A 21,408-nucleotide genomic window follows, 5' to 3' on the forward strand; every position below is an offset into this window, starting at 1 on the left:
ATTTTTCCTTCTTGTATTGATTGGTATTTCTGATGACACCAATACCAAGAAAGGGCCAGGATGATATTGAGGATATAAAATGGTTCCTTCATTTAAAGAATTATAAATATGTTCATTTTCTGATTGAGTGATTGATGGCGGTTCTGAGTTTGTGTTGGTGATTTGATTTCTAACCGGAGTTCCATTACAGTTTTTGAAAGTTTTTGTTTCATTTACAATACTGCGAGCTCTTCTTTTATTTTGTTCTCCCAATGGAGGAGGTGGAGCAGGCGGTGGAGGAGTTTCACCAACTCCCCCCATCTTTATGCTTTTTAGATAGTTTAATTAATTTTGTTAATAATAATAAAAACAAAAAAAAAAACAAAAGAGAAAAGTCTATTTTGTTTGTGTGTTGATTTGATATATTTGTTTGTTGTTGCTGTTTCCGTATACACAGAGAGGTAATAAGCGACCAGCGCGAGTAGTCTAATGTCAACAGATGTTGATGAGCGACTTTTTGTACTATTAATTTTCATCAAAATTTTTTTCCAAAATTAATGATTTTTGATTTTTTTTTTGATTTTGTTGATTGATTTCCGCGAAAATTGGATGGAAAAACAAAAAAACAATGTTTTTTGTTCACGGATAAAAAAATTTTCCGCGAAAATTTTTATTATCCGTAATTATAGTCAAGACACCAACCTTATCCAACAGTTTCGATACAAAGACATAAATAAAAAAGTATAAAGATAGGACAATCGATACGTCCACAATTTCCAATAGATGGCTTTTCCTCTGTTGTTACGATATCATAACAACATAGCAAACAATATTAATCGTTTTAAACGCTATATCGCAAGCTTATAAAATAAACATATATTTTTTGAGTACAGATCTCTAATTTTATTTACATTTTATACACACATTATCGCGTATTTGCGTTTTTATTGTTAACATGCCTCTGTTATGCCTGATTCCCCCTGGATATTTCTTCATAAACTATTTTGTCGAAATGCATTTTGTCAAGTCTTTACGGTTTCTATGTCTTTGTTCGATAAAATTTTACGGTACGTTACGGTATCATATATTGTATTTTTTGAGTGGAATTTTTGGGAAAAGCTACTACTTACTTACTAGCCAGGCCTTCAGAATGTAATAAAAATTATTCTCTCACTTGAGGAATGACTGAAACAGAAAAAACATATTCTTGATTTTTTTCATTTTTGAAATTATTATGTCCGCCTTCCTTGTTAAGCTAAATTTTTTGTTGATGCCCCTGGGAAATTCAGAGTTGTTACGATATCATAACAACAGAGCGAACAATATTAAACGTTTTAATCTCTTTATAGCAAAATAAAAATAGGGGAGACTGGGGCACCTTCGGCACTTTTTTTTAGAGCTCTATATCTCAGTACTTATTCAACATATATAACAACTTTATGGCTGATTATTGTCCTCTGACACTTAATTATAAAAAACAGTACCAAAAATATATAAATAAATAGTATTAGTTAAAAAATTTTACAGTTTTGTAAAAAAAGTCAAATTCGCCGAATGTGCCCCAACCCGGGGTAGCTTCGGCATTTGATGGGGCACATTCGGCACCATAGTCATAGCCGGGCAATTGTCATCGCTATCAGTCTGGTTGAAATTCTGATCCTCTAAAGGCTCTATTTGGTTTTAATACGCCACAAAATTTTTGAATTATAGGACTTTATTTTATAGCGGCGGACGCTTACATCTCAAGGTCGCACACACCATCAGAAATAGGGGGTTTCTACCGCATTTTCACGTTTTGATCTTATATATGCAATTTCGAACCATATTAAAGGATTAGTTTTAAAGACAAAAACATGTTAAGGAAATAATATTGCACAATCTGTATATGGCCGAATGTGCCCCACTTTAAAATGCCGAATGTACCCCGAATGTACTTTTTATAGTTTTTTTAATTTTTTTCGATCAGTTTTGTAAAAACATTATATTTTTAAATATTTCTATAATAATACACATCGTAGTTAACCACTTTTTAATAATATTGTCTTAAAAATTTAAAAAGTTTTATACACGAAATACTTACGAAATGGAATTGAAATATTACAGAAACATCTATAAAAATACAAAAACCTATGTATCTAAATAAGCTTATTAGCTAGAAATTTCAAACTTTGTGTCAGTTATTTATTTCGATATTCGATACCTATGTATCGAAACTAGTGATGTACGGTGAGAGCTTCATATCGAAAACGCGATTGCCGAAGGTGCCCCGATGCCGAAGGTGCCCCAGTCTCCCCTATATATTTTATGTGCGGATCTCTGATTTTATTTACATTTTAAACAAACATTTTCGGGTATTAGCGTTTTTATTCTTAACATGCCCCTGGATATTTCTTCATAAACTATTTTGTCAAAATGCATAAAGACTCGACAAACAGACAAAAATATTAGGTCATCCCATAAGTTTCTCCCCCTCAAATGCCTATGTACCGTTGTATTGGGAATGGTAGTGCCATCCACTATCTATGACGGATTTGTTTAAATTAAATTTAAATTTCATTATAAAGACAAAATAAAAATTATTCAATAACAGTTTTCAACAAAAAATGTTTATAAATATTGTTAATAAACAACATCTCACAATTTATCTAACTTATCTTCATCGATTCAGTTGTATCGGGTTGTAAATCGGTTTGTTCCAGGTCCAATGTGGTCCTTGAAAATATAATTTTAAAAAATCTACACCTTGTAGTTGTTCTTGAAAAAATAATCTTTAAAAATCCATGACTTATTTATGTCATTAAAAAATCATCTTCTGTCTTTGATTATATCCTTGAGAAAAAATATTTGTAAATAATCCATCCATCCTTGTATAGGCCTTTGAAAAATGATTTAAAAGAAATCCTGTGTTGTTGTTGTTGTAGCAACAGAATACATGATGTGTGTCATTCATTGACTGGTTCTGCTTCCTCTACCTTCGAATTCAGGAAAGTTGCAACTTGAACGGGTTGCGTCCAAAGAGAATTCGGCGATAGATGAGTCGGCTTAGCTGGGCAGTTGAAGAGCTACAACGTGTCGTGTGGTCCAGAGGTCTGAATTTTTGAAAGATTTTTCTCAGAACCATCCTCCTAAATAAGTAGCAGATTTCCAATGGCGTTTCTTGATAATTATAAGACAAGAAATCTTAATATTTGAGAGATCTCCCAAAGGTATTCTAAACAAGTAGACTTCGAAAAAATTACGAAGCCTCTAATAGGTCCTGTTAATAATTGGTATACCTCCTACAGGTCTCCTAAATAATTGAGAGAACTCATATGGCTCTTTTTGATAATTTGAAGACCTCCCAAAGGAATTTTAAATAATTAAGAGGGCGCAGATTGCCTATATTGGATTTTTATATTTTTTGAGAGAGAAAAGCGAATTATTTAAGGACTATTTTTAGGGATATCATATGTTTGGTTTTTTAACTTTTTTGAGGCCATAAGCGCCAATTTTAACTCCCAAAAGCATGGATTTTTAGCAAATTATTTTTAGGACCACCCTCTTAAATAATTATCAAATTTTTTATAGGTATTCCTGATAATTAGAAGATCTCCTTATGACCCTATGTGTATTTTTTATAATTGGAAAAACTATTTGGGGACTTCTAAACCGTTACGAAACCTGGTGTAGAACATCTAAATAATTTTGAGACTCCCTATAGATCATCTAAAAAAATAAGTGAGAGAGCTCTTATGGATCTTCTTGAAGATCTCCTACAGGATTTATAATAATTGGGACATCGCATATTGGTATTCTGGGTCATTAGAAAATCTCCTATCGGCTCTCTTAATAATTAGAAGAGTACCCATAAAACACCTTCAGAATTAAAGGTCATCTACAGGTCTTATAAATAATTGGGAGGCTTCCCATAAGTTCTCTAAATAATTAGAAACCCTTCTATAAGACTTCAAAACAATATAGACCCTTTGTATAGGTCTTCTAAGCAATTTGAAGATGTTCTAAAGGCCTTCCGCATAATTGAGATATGCTATAGATATTCTAAACAATCCGAAAACCTTTCACATGACTTCAAAAAATTACGAGACCTCATATAGGTCTTCTAAAAATATAGGAGGCCTACTATAATAATTAGAATACCTCGCATAGACCCTCTAAATAGTTAGGAAACCTTCTACAGGTATTCTTAATAAGTAGGAAAGCTCCTACAGGTCTAAATGAAGAGACCTCCTATAGGTATTCTAAAAAATTTTGAAAATCTTCTATGATTTTCTAAATAGTTACGAAACCTTACGCAGGGCCTTTGAATATTTGGGAGACCTCATACAGGTCTTCTAAATAATTAGGCGAGCTTCTAAATATTTGGGAGATCTACTATAATTGCAATTGCATCAAGATCCCATTTACTAGTAAAGGCCCTGATATTGCAATGACCAGTAAGGATTTCTGCCATTACTCTTATTTCAGTTTTGCTCAGGTTCAAAAGTGAGTGCGTCCTTTTGGTAGACAGAGTCGGCCAAATGGATCTTGACACGTTGCACCTACCTAGGTTCGTTGTGCAAAGTTCGTAGGCTCTTTCGTCGAAGAACGCCTCATAGTTCCGGTAAAGATAACATATGGGTGGTTTGATTGAGTCATAAATTGCTAGATCTGTGGATTGAAGTCCTCGTCTAGCTAGTTCGTCTGCTCTTTCATTACCCAATATGTCACGGTGTCCTGGTACCCAACACAGCCGATAGCTGTAAGTAAGTTCATCCAAAGCTGTTCTACACTTGAGGACGGCCTCAGATTTGATATAACAAGATTTGATGGCTTTATGAGCCGCTTGACTATCAACGACATCTGCATCCAGACTTTTTTTTATCAATTTCGTTAATTTCAGCTTGGAAAACACTACAGTTGCAATCCAGCTTGTAGGTTAACTCAAGGCCTAGCCTTTCACAGTAGACGCCTGTCTCTGTACCTTCTTCCATCTTGGATCCGTCTCTATAGAAGGCCAGATCGTCCAGAGGAGAGTTACTTCGGTTCCAGTCGTCTCTACTAGGAATAACGGCATCTATATTGTCAAATTTCAGGACTGGTGATATATAGTCGCTTAGTTTTACGCGTTGGTCCAATGTCATACCTGGCTCGTATAAGATACGATCATGCCCAAAGGTACAACTTCGCCAGAGGTTTTGTTCATGCAGCCTTTTATAGTACGTTTACATTTAACCGGATTTCGTTAACCCAGTGGGTTTCAATTGTCATTTCCTTTGCATATATGTCAAATAAATCCTCATAAAGTAGGTTAACCCGGTAAAAAGTTCTAATGTACAAGGAGTTTTAGGGTGCTACGTTCGGCCTGACACTTAATGCTGAGGCCCAGAGGCTTAAAATTCAGCATTGCGTTCAGAGCTGCTTGTGGCGTACTCCTCCTGGCTCCTGTAACTAAAATCGAGGTGGCTCTTTATTCCTTATCTAATTTACTGGATGTCGACTTGTGGCGCAGACAGTTCCACCACACAAGGGAGCCATAGGATAGGATGGGCCTTACCACAGTTTTATACAACCAGTGTATAGTCGATGGTTTGTTTTGTTTTGCATGCATAGAGTGCAATCAGCCTTCTCTTCGCCCGTTCCTCAGCGTTCCTATTCCATCGTAATTACGGTCCAGGATTGTGCCAAGGTACTTTGCTTCGGAGATATATGAAGTTGAACTCCATCCAGTGTTGGTCGAGCTAAAACGCTGAGCTTACGCTTCCTAGTGAACATTACCAGTTCCGTCTTTGTTGAATTTACACCAAGGCCGTTCGCCCTGGCCCAACGGGACAGCGTCAGTAAGGCTCTTTGCATAACGTCCGAGATTGTTGACGGAAATTTTCCGGAAATCAATATCACCACGTCGTCCGCATAAGCAACAACTTTGTTACCTTTCCCGTCCAGTTCCATCAGTATTTTATTATTTACCAATAAATAGGTCTGACAGAACTAAATCACTAAGGTTAGCTCCTAAAAAAAGAGTCCTCAGAGTACTTACGATAATTTTTTTCTATAGAAAGAGGAGTCATCAGAGTACTGAGGATTTTTTCTATGGAAAAAAAAGTCCTCAGAGTACTGAAAAGTTGAAAAGTTTGGAAACAGCTGATTACTCTTAGGGTAGTTCACACATTAACAATTGTTGTTTGTTTTTATTTAATACCTCCATAACAACTTATTTCGATTACAGATTCTAATAACAGGAAACTGTTTTCTTCTTTAAATTATTTAGATCTTCAGAATTAATGCAATTTCTTCCTTTAGACCGCCATTATCTCTCCCAAGGCACTATTTTAATTTTCTTCCTCGAATCCTTATCGTTTAATATTTCCTTCGTTTATATTCAGTTTTACAAAGGATGCAAATGAAATCATCAGGACATTGTTAGCTATTTTATGCCATTACAGAACTATTCGTAAAGCTAAGTGCGTATCCTAGTGGCAAATGGTCGCATAACAAAATTATGCTATCACTATTTTTTTTTGAATAGATCTTGTATAATTTTTTTGGAAAATTCGATTTTAGAGACTGGTTTAACATTTTTACAGAAATTTAGAAAAAATTGATTCAATTTGCAAGTTACGTTCTTTGGCCCCATTTACGGCGAATGTCGTGGTTCTCGTGTATTTTACATATAACAAAAATAAAGTTGTGTACACATATTTGTATTTATTGTTATGTAGTTATCTATTAGAAAAATATGTGATTAAAAAAGTTCGAATAAAATATTTCGAGTTTAGTTATTTATATCTAATGCATATTATTTGTTCGTCTAAAATTGTTCGCCAGTGTTAATGACATTCACAGACATTAATAAAAAAAATATAGAGATTTTCATTTCACAAATACATAACGACATATGTATGTAATAATAGTAGTGATGTTAAATATATCTATTTTTTAATATTTCGTTGATTTAAGATTGCCACTGCTTAGGGAACTGCGACCACTTATAGACCAATTCGAATCAAAACCACATGCTGAATCTGAGTCAGAATCAACATTGAGATTGTGAGCGACAGCACCCAAACCCAACGGTGAACGTAACTGATTGGGTGTGGTTGGCATACTGCTGTAGCCAGTATTAAAATTTGAGCTTGATGTCGAAGATATGGAATCTCTGGGTGAATCTGTTGTATTGGAGGCTATTGATGAACGTTTTACATTCCTTTGGCGTTTCTTAACACTATCTAGACCTGGTGGTGGCATTAGGGATTCATCTTCATCGTCGTCATCATCATCATCATGTGTTGCAGCATTACCGTTTATATTGTCTGCAGAACCCCACGTTTTATGTAGCATATCGAATTGTTTGCTATTAATTGGTGCACTCGCCCTCGATCCCGGTGCCGGGTGATGCATTGACGATGGCGTGTTCTTCTTTGGCATCATTGTTGATGATTTTTTCATCATCATCGGATGCAGATGATGCTGATTCCGCATCGTACCACCGTGATGAAGATGATGTGGATAGTGATGGTGACGATGGGGCCGCTGGTGAGGGAGACTTGCTGTTGAGGCTGCGTGTGGATGATGATGATATTGATGAGTTGGCGGCGGCATTGAGCTCCCATTGCCATTGCCCACACCCAAGAAGTTGCTGAACGCTTCGGTCGTTTTCTTCACTCGGACATTCAAAGAGCCAATCCGTAGGAATCCCGAATCTTTTTCGGCTAGAATGATAAAATTAAAATATACATTAAAAATATTGTATTAAAATAGGTATATTTGGTATAAAATTGAGGGAACCAACTTCTTCTCTGATAAAAAAAAATGATTAGTATGGGATTGTAACTTCAACTATTCAACTATTCAAAAATTTAAATCTTAATTATATAGCCGTCATATAATTTTCTGAATTGCCCATCTCAAATTAGATGGAGAAAACTTTGGATTAAAAAAAAAAATAAATAAATAAAATTTCACCAATTATCTTAGCTGATTTTTTCATTTTTTTCTGAAAAATTGAATTTGAGAATGATGAGGGTTCCCTTAAGAGAATAGAATTGGTCTGTTATCGTACTGCAAAGAATATACTAATTTTTACATTTCAATATCACAAAGGGAAAATTGTTATCGAGGTCAATATTTGAATATTAGGTTCATTCGTTTACTCAATAATTTGTAAAAAGTATTACAAAGTCCAATAAAAGAGAGTTAATTATTGAGAGAAGATCTTACAGTTGTATTACTGAGTATTTGCTAATTCTTATAAGGTAAATTTACTCAGTAAGAATTGTCTTGTACCATCAGCTGATTTGTAAATCAGCTGTTTTTTAATCAGTTGTTTGGTAAACAAACAATAAAATTATTCTCAAGCAAATTGATTGTTTTGTGAATTTTAGTTTGATTTTTGTATAGTTAAAAATTAAAATGGATGAAGAAAACGCAAATATTTATAAACAACATCAATTTTCCGATTTTTATCCATTTTTGTAATAAAATGGTGCTTTTATGTTAGCGCCAACTTATTTGTTGTTTCAATCAGCTGTGTCGATAAAAAAATTTTTACTTTTACTCCAGATCGAAAAATTCGTATTTACTCTGCAAATTCTTACCGAGTAAATGTTACTGGCCAAGAAAACGAACGAACCTATTGTGGAATTGAAATACTACTTTGATGTTACCCACATTTCAAAATATTTGATTACTTATTTTAAACTACTCACCCGAGGGTTTTCTCTTTGCCTTGATTTCTGTAAAACATTGGAAATAAAAATTATTTTTTTTTATTAAATTACTACATGGAAATACCAAAATTAACAAAAATTATTAAAAGCATCAGCAGAAAAAAATGACCGTTGTAAGAAAATGAAGCCATGTATTAATAAAAAATATACATGCGTTGTCCAAAAATGAGTTAAGATTATAAAAAATGTGTGAAAAAATATCGAAGCGAAAAAAAAAACTTACCCTGTATTGATAAAAAATGTATGTATATTATTTTGCATTACAAAAACTAGAATAAACAAATTGAATTGTGCATTTTATTACCCCAAATATGAAGCATTCAAACAACACGCATAGGGGTTTAAACAAAGCCAATTTACATTTTTTTTAAAATATTGTTTATTTTATTATGATGCTAAGTAAGAATGAAATGGGTATTTCCATATAATTTTTTTACTTTTTGCAGTATGTAAATAAAACAACGAAATAAAAAATAATATCCGCAAAATTCAGTACACACTATCTATTTTGAATGATAACTATTGTGATTGGCTGACTTGTGACCTGTGCAACTGCAATGAATATATTTATAGAAGTCTGATGGAGGATTACATCAATAACTATTAATAAGGTCATCTAGGAAGACCAGTTGGATATCACCTGTCGCCTCTAAACTTTGCTGTCAAAATCCCTTATTGTGAATTGATTTCCATTATGAAAAACTAAACAACGTCCAATTTTTTGACATTAGACTTGAGAAAAAACAGCTGACTTTTGCTTGCTGGGTGACCTTATTAATAGATCATGTGTTACGCTGTCAAATAAAACCTATTAATAAAGGCGCGTTTAGACTATGCCTTGTAAATTTACTAGATGTGCAAATTGAGTAACTGAAAAAGGCGCGTTTAGACTATCCCTTCTAAATCTACTCGTTTTGCAAATCGAGTATCTAAATCAAAGCTGTTTAGAATAGTAGTAAAATTATATAAATTTATCAGTCAGCTGATATTTGTTTGACATTAGACTTGTGAAAAAAACAGCTGACTTTTGCTTGCTGGGTGACCTTATTAATAGATAACGGGTTACGCTGTCAAATAAGACCTATTAATAAGACTATGTCTTCTAAATCTATTCGATTTGCAAATCGAGTAACTAAATACAAGCTGTTTAGACTAGTATTAAAATTATATAAAGTTATAAAGTCAGCTGATATTTGTTTACGTATATACATAATTTATTGGTTTCATAATTCTAGTGGTCATTTAAAATGTGTTGGTTTAAAATTTAGTAACAAAAATGAATTTAATAGACAATTATTTGAAAGTATTTCGAATTCTAATGTAAACAAACGGTTTTGTATGAAAAAATACATCTCTCCCACAATGAAATAAAATTTGCAACTGTTTTCACATGTTGTTTGTTTTTATATTCAATGGTTGACAAATGAAAGATAAAAAGGAAAATAAAAGTTATTTGTAAATTTTTCCTCCTCCAGCTAGTCCACTTTCTATTAGAATATAAGGTATAGGACCATACACCATATGAACGAGATTTTCTTATATGTTTCGTTTAGTTCTATAAAACACGTGATAAGTTAAGCGAACACAAACACAGCGTCATCGTAGGCGTGATTAACTCTTTAAATGCCTCTTTCTGGTGAGCCGTCGAAGACGAACTGTAGGGTAGTGTTTAAAATGGTTATATGCGGCTGCTTACTAGGAATTCAACACACAATAATATATTTTGACTGGAAACTTGAGAAACAGCTGATCTAACTGCATTATCTTATAATCATGGCCTATTAACAAGTTCATTCAGAAAGACCAGCTGCATATCAGCTGCTTCTTATGTTTGCTGTCAAAATAGATTATTGTGAATTGTTTTCCATTATGAAAACGTAAACAACGTGTACATTTTTGACATTTAAATTGAGACCAAGCATCTGTTTTTCGCTTTCTGGGTGACCTTATTAATAGTGTCTTGTTTGAAAGTGTGACAAAACAAAAAACAAATAAAATTGAATTCTTAAAATGTATGTCACTTCGATTCGTCTAATTTTTTGATATTAAACGTTAGAAAAACAGCTGGATCACATTATTAATACTATAAAAGAATTATAATTTGAGCAAAACTATCATTCAAAACTGATAGTGTGTATATCGTTTTATATACATTTTGAAAAGGTTTAATATGATATATTTTACGTATAGTTTAATACAGTATATTTTAAATAAAACTTGATAACTAACTAAATATTATATTTTGTTAAGGAAGTTTTCAATATTCCAAAAATACATTTTTCAAACATGGAAATACCCATGCATGAAAAGTAAATTATTTCTATATAATAAACGCAATTATTTTTTTAATAAAAATGTTGCTAGACATTAAAATAAAAGCATAATGCAATTGAAAAAAAATAACAAATGAAAAAAATATTTGAAAATTTTTAAATGAAATTCGAAATGCAAATAATGCAAAAACAAAAATATTAGCTGTAGTTAATAATCAACTGAAATTGCTTGGGCCGGCAAACTTTCAATGGAACAGCGCGCTCCATTATGCTTATTAGCATCCACTTGCCTCCATGTACCATATCCATTGTTGACCAATTGTTGGCGCATTGCTTGTATCTCTGTTGGGTGTGTGCCACATTTATTCATCCAATCCAATAATGTGCAAATAGGTAGGACGGGGAAATTGGTGATACAGGTGATGTTTTCGTCAAAGGAAGTAGTGCATTAAAAATAAAACGTTTTTATTTTGTAAACAATTTTATTGAATTCATTTGACATATGTTGTGGAATTAATTATTCTGTTTTAGTCACTCCATTTTGTTGGTGGTATAAATGATGGCTCCTCGTTCCAATGTTGAATGTTTGTTTTTTTGGTTTGTATTTTTTATGTATGTATATTATCATTGCGATATGCACTGTGTGTATGTTATCAGCGTTGTTAGACACCAAAATATTATTTGAAATAAATATATGTATGTCTTACATGCTTATGTGTGTTTTTTTTTAATTATATACAATTTCGATTTTATTGAGCCGTCCAATGAACAAGAAAGGTGCAATTGACATTTGACAATTTTGAATTTGATCATCGGATTTAGTTTTGTATATCAAAGCAAAAACTTCACTGGTGGCTTCGATATAATGAAGATTAGTTAGTAATTACGAATACTGAATTTGAAAAAAAAAATCTATTAAGGGAACCCCCTTTCTCGATTTTGTATTTTTAAGATTTTAATGCTTGTTAAGATTTGTAACTCTGCACATATATATTTGAAGATTGCAAAAGGAAGAAAAATAATTTACAAAAATGTTTGTTGTTATTTTTAGTGATCAAAGAAAAGTCCTTATTTTTGATGGCGGGCATGATAACTCCTCACTGGAACATCGGAATCCGAAAATTGTAACAGTGTTAGAAAGAGTACATGTCTGGATCTCGTATGAACTAGGATTATTGACTTCGCACAACAATTAACAAAATGGCGGTACTTTGAATTTTTTTTTTGGAAAATCGCCTATATTTGACCACAAACTAAGTTAGATTATGTAGTTCTAAAATTCACGCATATTGTACTTTTTGAAAAAAATATTTTTAAAAAATTCACGGCTGTTGAAGTTTTTGAAAAAAGATTTTTAAAGAATCCACACCATTTATAGACCGGAAAAAAATATTTAAAAGCTACTCGCATGCTATAGTCTGCGAAAAAAACTGTTTTTAAAAAATCCGCACCTTTTATAAACTATTAAAAAAATTTTAAAACAAGCAAAAAAGTGTCAGTCGGTATTGCCGACAGATATATACCCTCACCCTATAGTTTGCGGAAAAGATTTTCGGAGTTACACGCGGATTTTATTATTCGTTTCATATAGGTATATGTTTTTATCAAAGATATTTGCCTTCTAATGTTGATCAAATCGGTTATTCAAATAAAATTTACAAGTTTATATAATATTGAGCCATTTTGGGGGAGGTATCAGAGGAGAGGGCAGACGGTTCTCCCACCTTCAGACTTGATCTAGGATTGGTCAAGATAATAGGTTGTGCAAAGTTTGATATTAAGCGGACATTTCATTCGCTATAAATATTGAATTTTGACCCCTTGGCGGGAGGTACCAGCAGAATTGGACCAATAGGTACCATCATTAAGCTTGACCTAGGCTTCGTAAAGATAATAGGTTGTGCAAAGCTTAGTTCAAATCGGACATTTTAATTGCCTAATGGTGTTTCTACACGATATGTATTTTACATATGTGCTGTCACTTTTTTACATATGGAAATCGAACTCGTCATGTGAAACATACGGAAATTTCAATGTGTCAAAACGATATGCAATTACATATGTATTTTTTTCCGAATAGGACGCGCTCTATTTTCGTATGTGAAACATAAGGAAATCAGCTGTTTGAATGAAACACATTGTTGGAAGAAAATATTTCAATTGCAATTCAAAGAAAAAGATGAAAAGGCAACAATTACAAATTATTATTTCGTTTGTAGGTGTTTAATAAAATAATGATGTTGATTTAAGAAAAAATAAAAGTGTTTTTTTGTTTATAGGTTATGTCATATGTAAAATACATATGCCGATTTGAACACAAAAATAAATGTTTTGTGTACACTGCTAATTTTGACACACATAAGGAATTACATATGGATAAAATAAGTGACAGCACATATGTAAAATACATATCGTGTAAAAACACCATAATATTTGATTTATAAATACTGAAAATTTTCGACCCTTTGTGGGGGAGGTACCAGAAGGAGTGAACCAATGAGTCTCATATTCGGGCTTCATCTAGACTGGGTAAAGTTAATAGGCTGCACCAAGTTTTGTTCAAATCGGATAGTCCATTCGCCTGATATTGGATTTATAAATATTGAAAATGTTTATCATTTAAGGGAGAGGTACCAGAAGGAATGGATCAATCAAACAGGCTGTGCAATAATTGGTTTAAATCGGACATTCCATTCGCCTGATATTGGATTTATAGATATTAAAAAAAATTTGACAATTTATGGGCGAGGTACCAGATATAGTGGATCAATGGGCCTCATATTTGGACTTGATCTAGGTTGTACAATGTTTGCTTCAAATCGGATAGCCCGTTCGCATGATTACCAGAAGGAGATGACCGATATTCCCCATCTTGGAATTTGAACTAAGTTTGGAAAAATAATTAAGATGTGCAAAATTTGGATGAAATCAGTTACTCATTTCGAAAGTTATCGTGCGCACCAGCCGTCAGGACATGAAAGACGGGTGGACAGACGGACATCGACTCCAATTGCTTGAAACGGATTTGGTCCGAAGAAACATGTGGTCTAAAACCAATATTTCCATGAGGCACATTTTTACTGTATCGAAGTGTATATACCCTCATTAGCCATAAGGGTATACAAATATCCAGGAATATGGAAATCCCGAAAAATGTTTTTAAAAATCCACAGTTCTTAGAATCTTTATTTTTTTTTAATGAACGCTAATTATAGTACTTAAAAAAACATTTAAAAAAAAATCATGTAGTCCTTGCAAAAATGTTTATAATAAACACACGCTTCATGTAGTTTATAATAAAACCCCGCCCCATGTAGCCATTGAAGCAGATATGTTGACGAAAACATGTATAGCTTGAAAAAATCGACTCCTCTTATTGTCTTTGACCGTTATTTTTAAAAAAATCGACGCTTCTTATGGACTTTGAAAATAATTTTTTAAGAAATCCTTTTATGGTCTTTGAAACATATTTTTAAAAAAATCCACGCCTCTTTTAGTCTTATACCACTAAGAATTGACAAGCGTAATAGTCGACACATGACCAGTTTTCTTCCAGGAACTATTGTCTTTGGTTTTGTTTCGACTTTTAGAATCCAACCGCCGATTACTGTTCTGTTTCGGGCTGATACTAATAGATTCTCTGCGACGACCTTGTAAAAGCCTTGGAATAATATAAACGAGGTATGATTGAATAAGTTCTGATCCAAATGAATCGAATAATAAAAAAAGGTGAAAATGCCAGATTTTGATCGGACTTCGTATACACTTTAAATCTCCTATAATAACATGGCTTTCTAGGATACCAATATATTATCATCAGGATACCGACACACAATATTCGATGTAAAATAAAAGTGTTAGGAAAACATTTTCAATTTGCAATTAATTCATTAAATATATTCATTTAATAACAAAGAAAATAATATATATAAACACAAAATTAGTGAAAAATAAAAGATAAAGAGAAAAAATATAGTAATAATTTGTTTTTGGTAAAAAACATGCATCCATAATTAGTTAAAGGCAACAAAGAATAAAATATAATATTAAATAAATAATAAAAAAATTAATAATAATGTTATTTAAAAACAGTTTAAAAATTCAAATAAAAAATATTTATAGTATAAAGAAATTAGTAAAACAGAGAGAGAGAATAAAACCAATTATCCATTTGTAAACTACAAACATTTAAAAGGGGGAAGGGGGGTAGGTAGGATACCAATATTGGTATTGGTATTATTTAGCAGTTTTTGTTAAGCACATTTTGGAATTTGTCAGTTAGGCCTTTCCATTTTGAGGGTTCTCTCTATTCCTTAAGAATTTGGTTAGTAATATTTTCAGGATTGTTGTTGTTGTTGTGATGTTGATTGTTGCGACTGGAGGCGGTCGCAGCACGTAGTGTTTTACGCAAAAAACTCTCTTTACGGCGTGCCACAATACCCACACCGCGATTATCATTCGGTGACATACTACGTGGCGTCGATTCCGGTGAACTTTGAGGCGATGACAATATCTGACATGGCACAAGTGTGGCATCATCGTTATTATTATTATTGTTACTGAATTTCATCGATTGTATGGCCTGTTTCTTTTCACGGCGCCGTGTCGATGTGGTCAGTAGGGATTGTGTACGCGATATGGGATTACTACCGCCACTAATTGTGGCATACGTTAGCTGCGAGCGTTTTTTACCACGCGACAAAGCACTACCCACTGTACCACCTCCAGTTTGTTTCATATTAGATGGCAGTTCGAAGTGATAGTTGTTGTTTAGTTCGGTGAGTAGAAACTTTGAACAATACTCACTGCTATAGGTGGAAGCCGAGACGGTGGTCTGCTGTTTGCTATAATCCAAAGCCTTATTGCCAGCCCAGTCCAATAGATCACGATTCGCTTCTGCAGAATAAAAGAAATCATTTAATATATTATTAGATATTTGTTCTATAAGAATAATTGTAATTGTTAAAGGTCCAAAAAAAGGGTAGACCCACAGGGCATTGATGAAATGAAACACTAAGGAAAAATTATTGTAGTCGACACTCGGTCAAAGACGAAGGTCGTCCAAAAACGAGGTATTTGCCACAGAACATTGATGTTGGAAGCGAGATACAGGCCACCTCGTGAGATACAGGCCACCTCAGACCTTACATCCGCCAGCCCACACTCGATATTGCATGAGGACCAGACAGTAAAAAAGGTTTTTTTGTTGGATCCCCCAACATTTAGCATATTTCTCAAAAATGATTCGTATCGATTGGTGAAAGACATTAAAAAAACCAGTAAGGAAAGTAGTAAAGTCGGACGGGGCCGACTATATGATACCCTTCACCACTATGGGTATATTAAACAGGACTATTAACATGAAATTGGATGAAATAAAATATGTGATATTTATCTAAATGTGAATCTACCAAGATCTATCCATAAAGTATGTAAATCGACTTCAAACAAATATAAATAGGTCATCCGTTGGGCTATGTCTGTACTTCTAGAAAACGCAACTACGTAATTCAATGCTCAATTTTGTACGTTGTGCTAAATTTTATGTCAATCTGACTAACTTGAGGAGTTTGATGCCCAATTTACTTGAAATCGGTCGAAAATATATATGGAAGCTCTATCCAAATATTAAGCGATTTCAAACAAACTTGTCACAAGTTAGGTTATACTAATTTCAGAACTTTTTGTTCCTATCAGACTATTGGTTCCTTGGTGCGTCAATTACTTAAAATCAATCTATAATAAAAGGGAGCTATATCTAAATCTGGACCGATTTTCACGAAACAAGGCAGACATCACTCTAAGCTCAATTTAGTACGTTATGCCAAATTTCGTGTAAATCGAAAGACATAAAGGGAATTTGGTGCACCATTTACATGAAATCGGACGAAACTATATATGGGAGCTATATCTAAATCTGGACCGATTTTCTCGAAACTGGGCAGACATCATTCTAGGCTCAATTCAGTATGTTATGCCAAATTTTGTGCAAATCGCAAGGTATATGTGGTGCACCATTTACATGAAATCGAACGAAACTATATATGGGAGCTATATCTAAATCTGGACCGATTTTCTCGAAACTTGGCAGACATCACTCCAGACTCAATTTAGTACGTTATGCCAAATTTCGTGTAAATCGAAAGACATAAAGGGACTTTGGTGCACCATTTACATGAAATCGGACGAAACTATATATGGGAGCTATATCTTAATCTGGGCCGATTTTCTCGAAACTGGGCAGACATAATTCTAGGATCATTTCAGTATGTTATGCCAAATTTCGTGCAAATCGCAAGGTATATGTGGTGCACCATTTACATGAAATCGAACGAAACTATATATGGGAACTATATCTAAATCTGGACCTATTTTCACGAAACCTGGCAGACATCATTCTAGACTCAATTCAGTACGTTATGCCAAATTTCGTATAAAGGGTCTTTGGTGCACCATTTACATGAAATCGGACGAAACTATATATGGGAGCTATATTTAAATCTGGACCGATTTTCTCGAAACTTGGCAGACATCACTCTAGGCTTAATTCAGTACGTTATGCCAACTTTCGTGCAAATCGAAAGATATATAGGGACTTTGGGGCACCATTTACATAAAATCGGACGAAACTATATATGGGACCTATATCTAAATCTGGACCGATTTTCTCGAAACTTGGCAGACACCACTCTAGGCTTAATTCAGTACGTTATGCCAAATTTCGTGCAAATCGAAATATATATATATATATATGGACTTTGGGGCACCATTTACATGAAATCGGACGAAACTATATATGAGAGCTATATCTCAATCTGGACCGATTTTATCGAAACTGAGCAGACATAATTCTAGGCTCAATCCAGTACGTTATGCCAAATTTCGTGCAAATCGAAAGATATATAGGGACTTTGGGGCACCATTTACATGAAATCGGACGAAACTAGATATGGGAGCTATATCTAAATCTGGACCGAATTTCTCGAAACTCTGCAGACACCACTCTAGGCTTAATTCAGTACATTATGCCAAATTTCGTGCAAATCGAAAGATATATATGGACTTTGGGGCACCATTTACATGAAATCGGACGAAAATATATATGGGAGCTATATCTAAATCTGGACCGATTTTCTCGAAACTTGGCAGACATCACTCTTGGCTTAATTTAGTACGTTATGCCAAATTTCGTTATGCGCATGAGTCCGAAACATAAAAGCAATTGACAATGTCGGTCTTTCAAGATGAACCAAATCGTTCGGAAGTTATTCGTGGAAAAACACCTCGAATCAAATGGTCACCGATTTCGTTTGCAAACCTGGTTGGTTGATCAACATATAATATATATGACCTGATCAATTTTTAGGTATATACCCCATGGTGCTGTACCAGCTTCTTTCGGTAAGTTGAGAATTTATGGCATATTTTCAAACCGAATTGTCTGTAATTTGCTATATTTGGTTATCGTCGGAATAGAAACCTTCATACAAAAAATTAATAATATCGGTTCACTTATATAGCCCCAAATAACGTTAGCCCCCGATTTCGGGTATGTTTAGAATTTTTCGACATGTTGCGGATTTTTGACACGTTTTTTACAACCGAATTGGCTGTAATTTGATATTTTGGATTTGGATTATTTGGATTAGGTGGAAAATCTCCCTACCAACGCTTAGCAATATCGGTGTAATTTTAAATATATACCCATAAAGCGGTATATCTCGATTTTCGATATTTCAAAGATTTTGGGAATGTTTTTCAACCGAATTATCTGTAATTCGATATATTGTGTTCTCATTAGGTGAAAAATCTTCCTGGCAAAAATTATGAATAGAATAGATCCACCTTTAGGTATAGCCAATGACTTTCGTTAGTTTGGGGATTTTCGACACGTTTTTTAGCCGAATTGGATGTCACTTAATATTTTCGATTTCGCATTAGGTGGAAAAACTTCCTAACAAAAATTAGGCATATCGATCTACGTTTAGGTTTAACCACTATATCGCGGTACCCGCCTATTTTCGGGATATTACAGATTTTGGACAAGTTTTTAAATCGACTTGTCTGTAATTTGATATATTATGTTATCACTTGGTGAATATTGATTCACTTTTAGGTATAGCCCCTATATAATGGAACCCCGCGACTTTCATTATTTTGGAGACTTTCGACACGGGTTTCAACCGAATTGGATGTAATTTGATATTTTGGGTTGCCATTAGATGGATAAACTTCCTAACAAAAATTATGCATATTGACCCAGTTTTAAGTATAGCTCTTATATCGTGATATCCACCTATTTTCTGTATATTAAAGATTTGGGAAACGTTTCTTTAACCGACTTGTCTGTAATTTGATATTTTGGATTCTCATTATGTGGAAAATCTTCCTATCAAATAATACCATAACCGTTGTACTTTTAGATATGGACCCATGTGGTGGTATTCTCCGATTTTCGATATTTCAACAATTTTGGGCACGTTTTTTCAACCGGATTAAATTTTTAGTTTGTAATTTACGGAACTGATCGATTTTCGGTACATTGGGTATGTTTTTCAATCGAATTGGTTCCGATTTGATACTATTTTGAGTTCTGTCTAGGTTTCAAAATTTTCTACCAATAATTATCAATATGTGTTCTCGTTATAGTACAACAATTTCTAGGCACCGCAATTTTTTTGGTATTTTAGGGATTTCCATAGCAAGATCCCAGTCCAATTTTTCATCGTGAGAATTTGTAGTTTCGTTTTCTCCTGGTAGCAATTTACCATGATACTGCACACATATAAACAACCTGATTGAATATACCTAATATTGAATAGTGGGGGGTACAATATTGATCCACGTTCAGGTATAGCGTGGAACCTCGAGACTTTCGTTTTTTTCCTACCTATTGTTAATTAGAAATCAAGTTTTCTACAACCAATAAGCAACTGTTCAAATAAAGAGAGATACCAGTTCAAAGGTGTGCCGCTGTAGATTTTTATCAACGAATTTGATTTAATAAACCCCCATTATCATTCAAAACAAATAAAAATTTGGGCAATTATTCCTTAGTTTAGTCGAATACACTAGGTAGCGATTAGATGTCGTTGGATTGTTGTTAATGGGATACTTCAATTGTTTTGATAACAATAATATTTGATTGACAGTTGATTGATAACGTATACCTCCCTCACTCTCCCGCTAACGGGGATGGGCACGAAATAATTCTTTCTTATCATAAATCAAAATTAATAACTTGAATACAACAGGAACCAACATTTATTAACAATATTTTACGCGAATATATTTATGTTGGATTTGGAGTCGGAACGGTTTATATTAGCACCACATAGAAGTGTGGTTCCTATGTCCTATTTGAATATGCTCCACTGTACTTATAGATAATTTTATTTGAATAATATAATCGTTTACTTACTGTAGGTGTTGCAGAGCAAGGCAAATATATTAACCCTTCCGAATTGCATGGCAATATGTAGAGGCGTATAACCCTAGGAGAAAAATAATCAAAAAAGAAAATAAAGGATTAGTTGTGTATTTTTTGCAAGAACAAACTTTAAATATAATATCAAACAACAACAGCCATACCTAACATTGCTTCAAATTTTAGCCCAGAAAAGTGTCAATCATGTGCACACCTTCAAATGTTGTACGAAAAAATAACAAAATAAAATAATTAAATTGTCATTGAGTTGTTCCTGAGGGATAGATGGATGTGACTGATTCATAGAACGAATTCGCTTTCTGACTACTACAGTATTGACAAATCTTTTAATTTTCATTTATTTTATTTTGTTGTTCTAACACAGCCGACAAAACAAATGTGTTGCCAATTTCAATATAGTAATAGAAATGTGAATGTGTGAGTGGTAGAACAGCAACAAACATATACGACAACCAACAACAAAATTTAAATTTTAAAATTCCACACGCTGTCTGTCAACGAAATTGAAATGGCAAAACATTTTGATTTTCATCATCATCATCATCGGCCCAACCCTTTAAATGATGGCAGCAGCATTCGTTCCACCCAGCTAATCCACCAACCCTTCCATCTACGTATTGGCTTACAATTGTTTAAGTGATTCGTTATGGTTTTATTGAATTTGAAATTGTATTTTACTACCGATCAAGACCAAGAAATAAAGGGAGATGGTTTGAAAAATTGAGTGACATGGAAGTTAACGAAAAAATCGTTTATTAATAAAAATATGTAAAATAAGTAAAAGCTATGATAACTTCGACCGAACTTTATATATCCTCCCATGTAGAGAGAATTCAAAAATTCTTTAAATTTATACCTTTATACTACGACTACTACTACGACTAAATTGTCTGATAATTGTTTGTATATACTCTGAGACAATTTAATACCAAATTTCAGACACACAGGATAAAATAATGGACAGGGAACTTGAACATGCCGAAAAAATAAGGGAAGTAATAAC

At 33.5% G+C, this 21,408-nt stretch overlaps 1 protein-coding gene across 1 annotated transcript; it reads right to left on the reverse strand.

The window, feature by feature from the left end:
- Nucleotides 1–6,894: 6,894 nt before the first annotated feature.
- On the reverse strand, nucleotides 6,895–20,459 carry LOC133337343 (V-type proton ATPase subunit C-like). The gene is made up of 4 exons (XM_061545575.1): nucleotides 20,379–20,459; nucleotides 15,764–15,853; nucleotides 8,664–8,690; nucleotides 6,895–7,667 (listed from the first exon to the last, which is right to left on the reverse strand). Exons 1-4 carry the CDS (start codon nucleotides 20,425–20,427, stop codon nucleotides 6,895–6,897), a joined length of 939 nt encoding a protein of 312 aa, XP_061401559.1. The 5' UTR covers nucleotides 20,428–20,459.
- Nucleotides 20,460–21,408: the final 949 nt, after the last annotated feature.

The sequence above is a fragment of the Musca vetustissima genome, unplaced genomic scaffold (assembly GCF_032173495.1).
Source record: "Musca vetustissima isolate MV318-11 ecotype Yass unplaced genomic scaffold, APGP_CSIRO_Mvet_v1 utg26118, whole genome shotgun sequence".
Classification (NCBI taxonomy): domain Eukaryota; kingdom Metazoa; phylum Arthropoda; class Insecta; order Diptera; family Muscidae; genus Musca; species Musca vetustissima.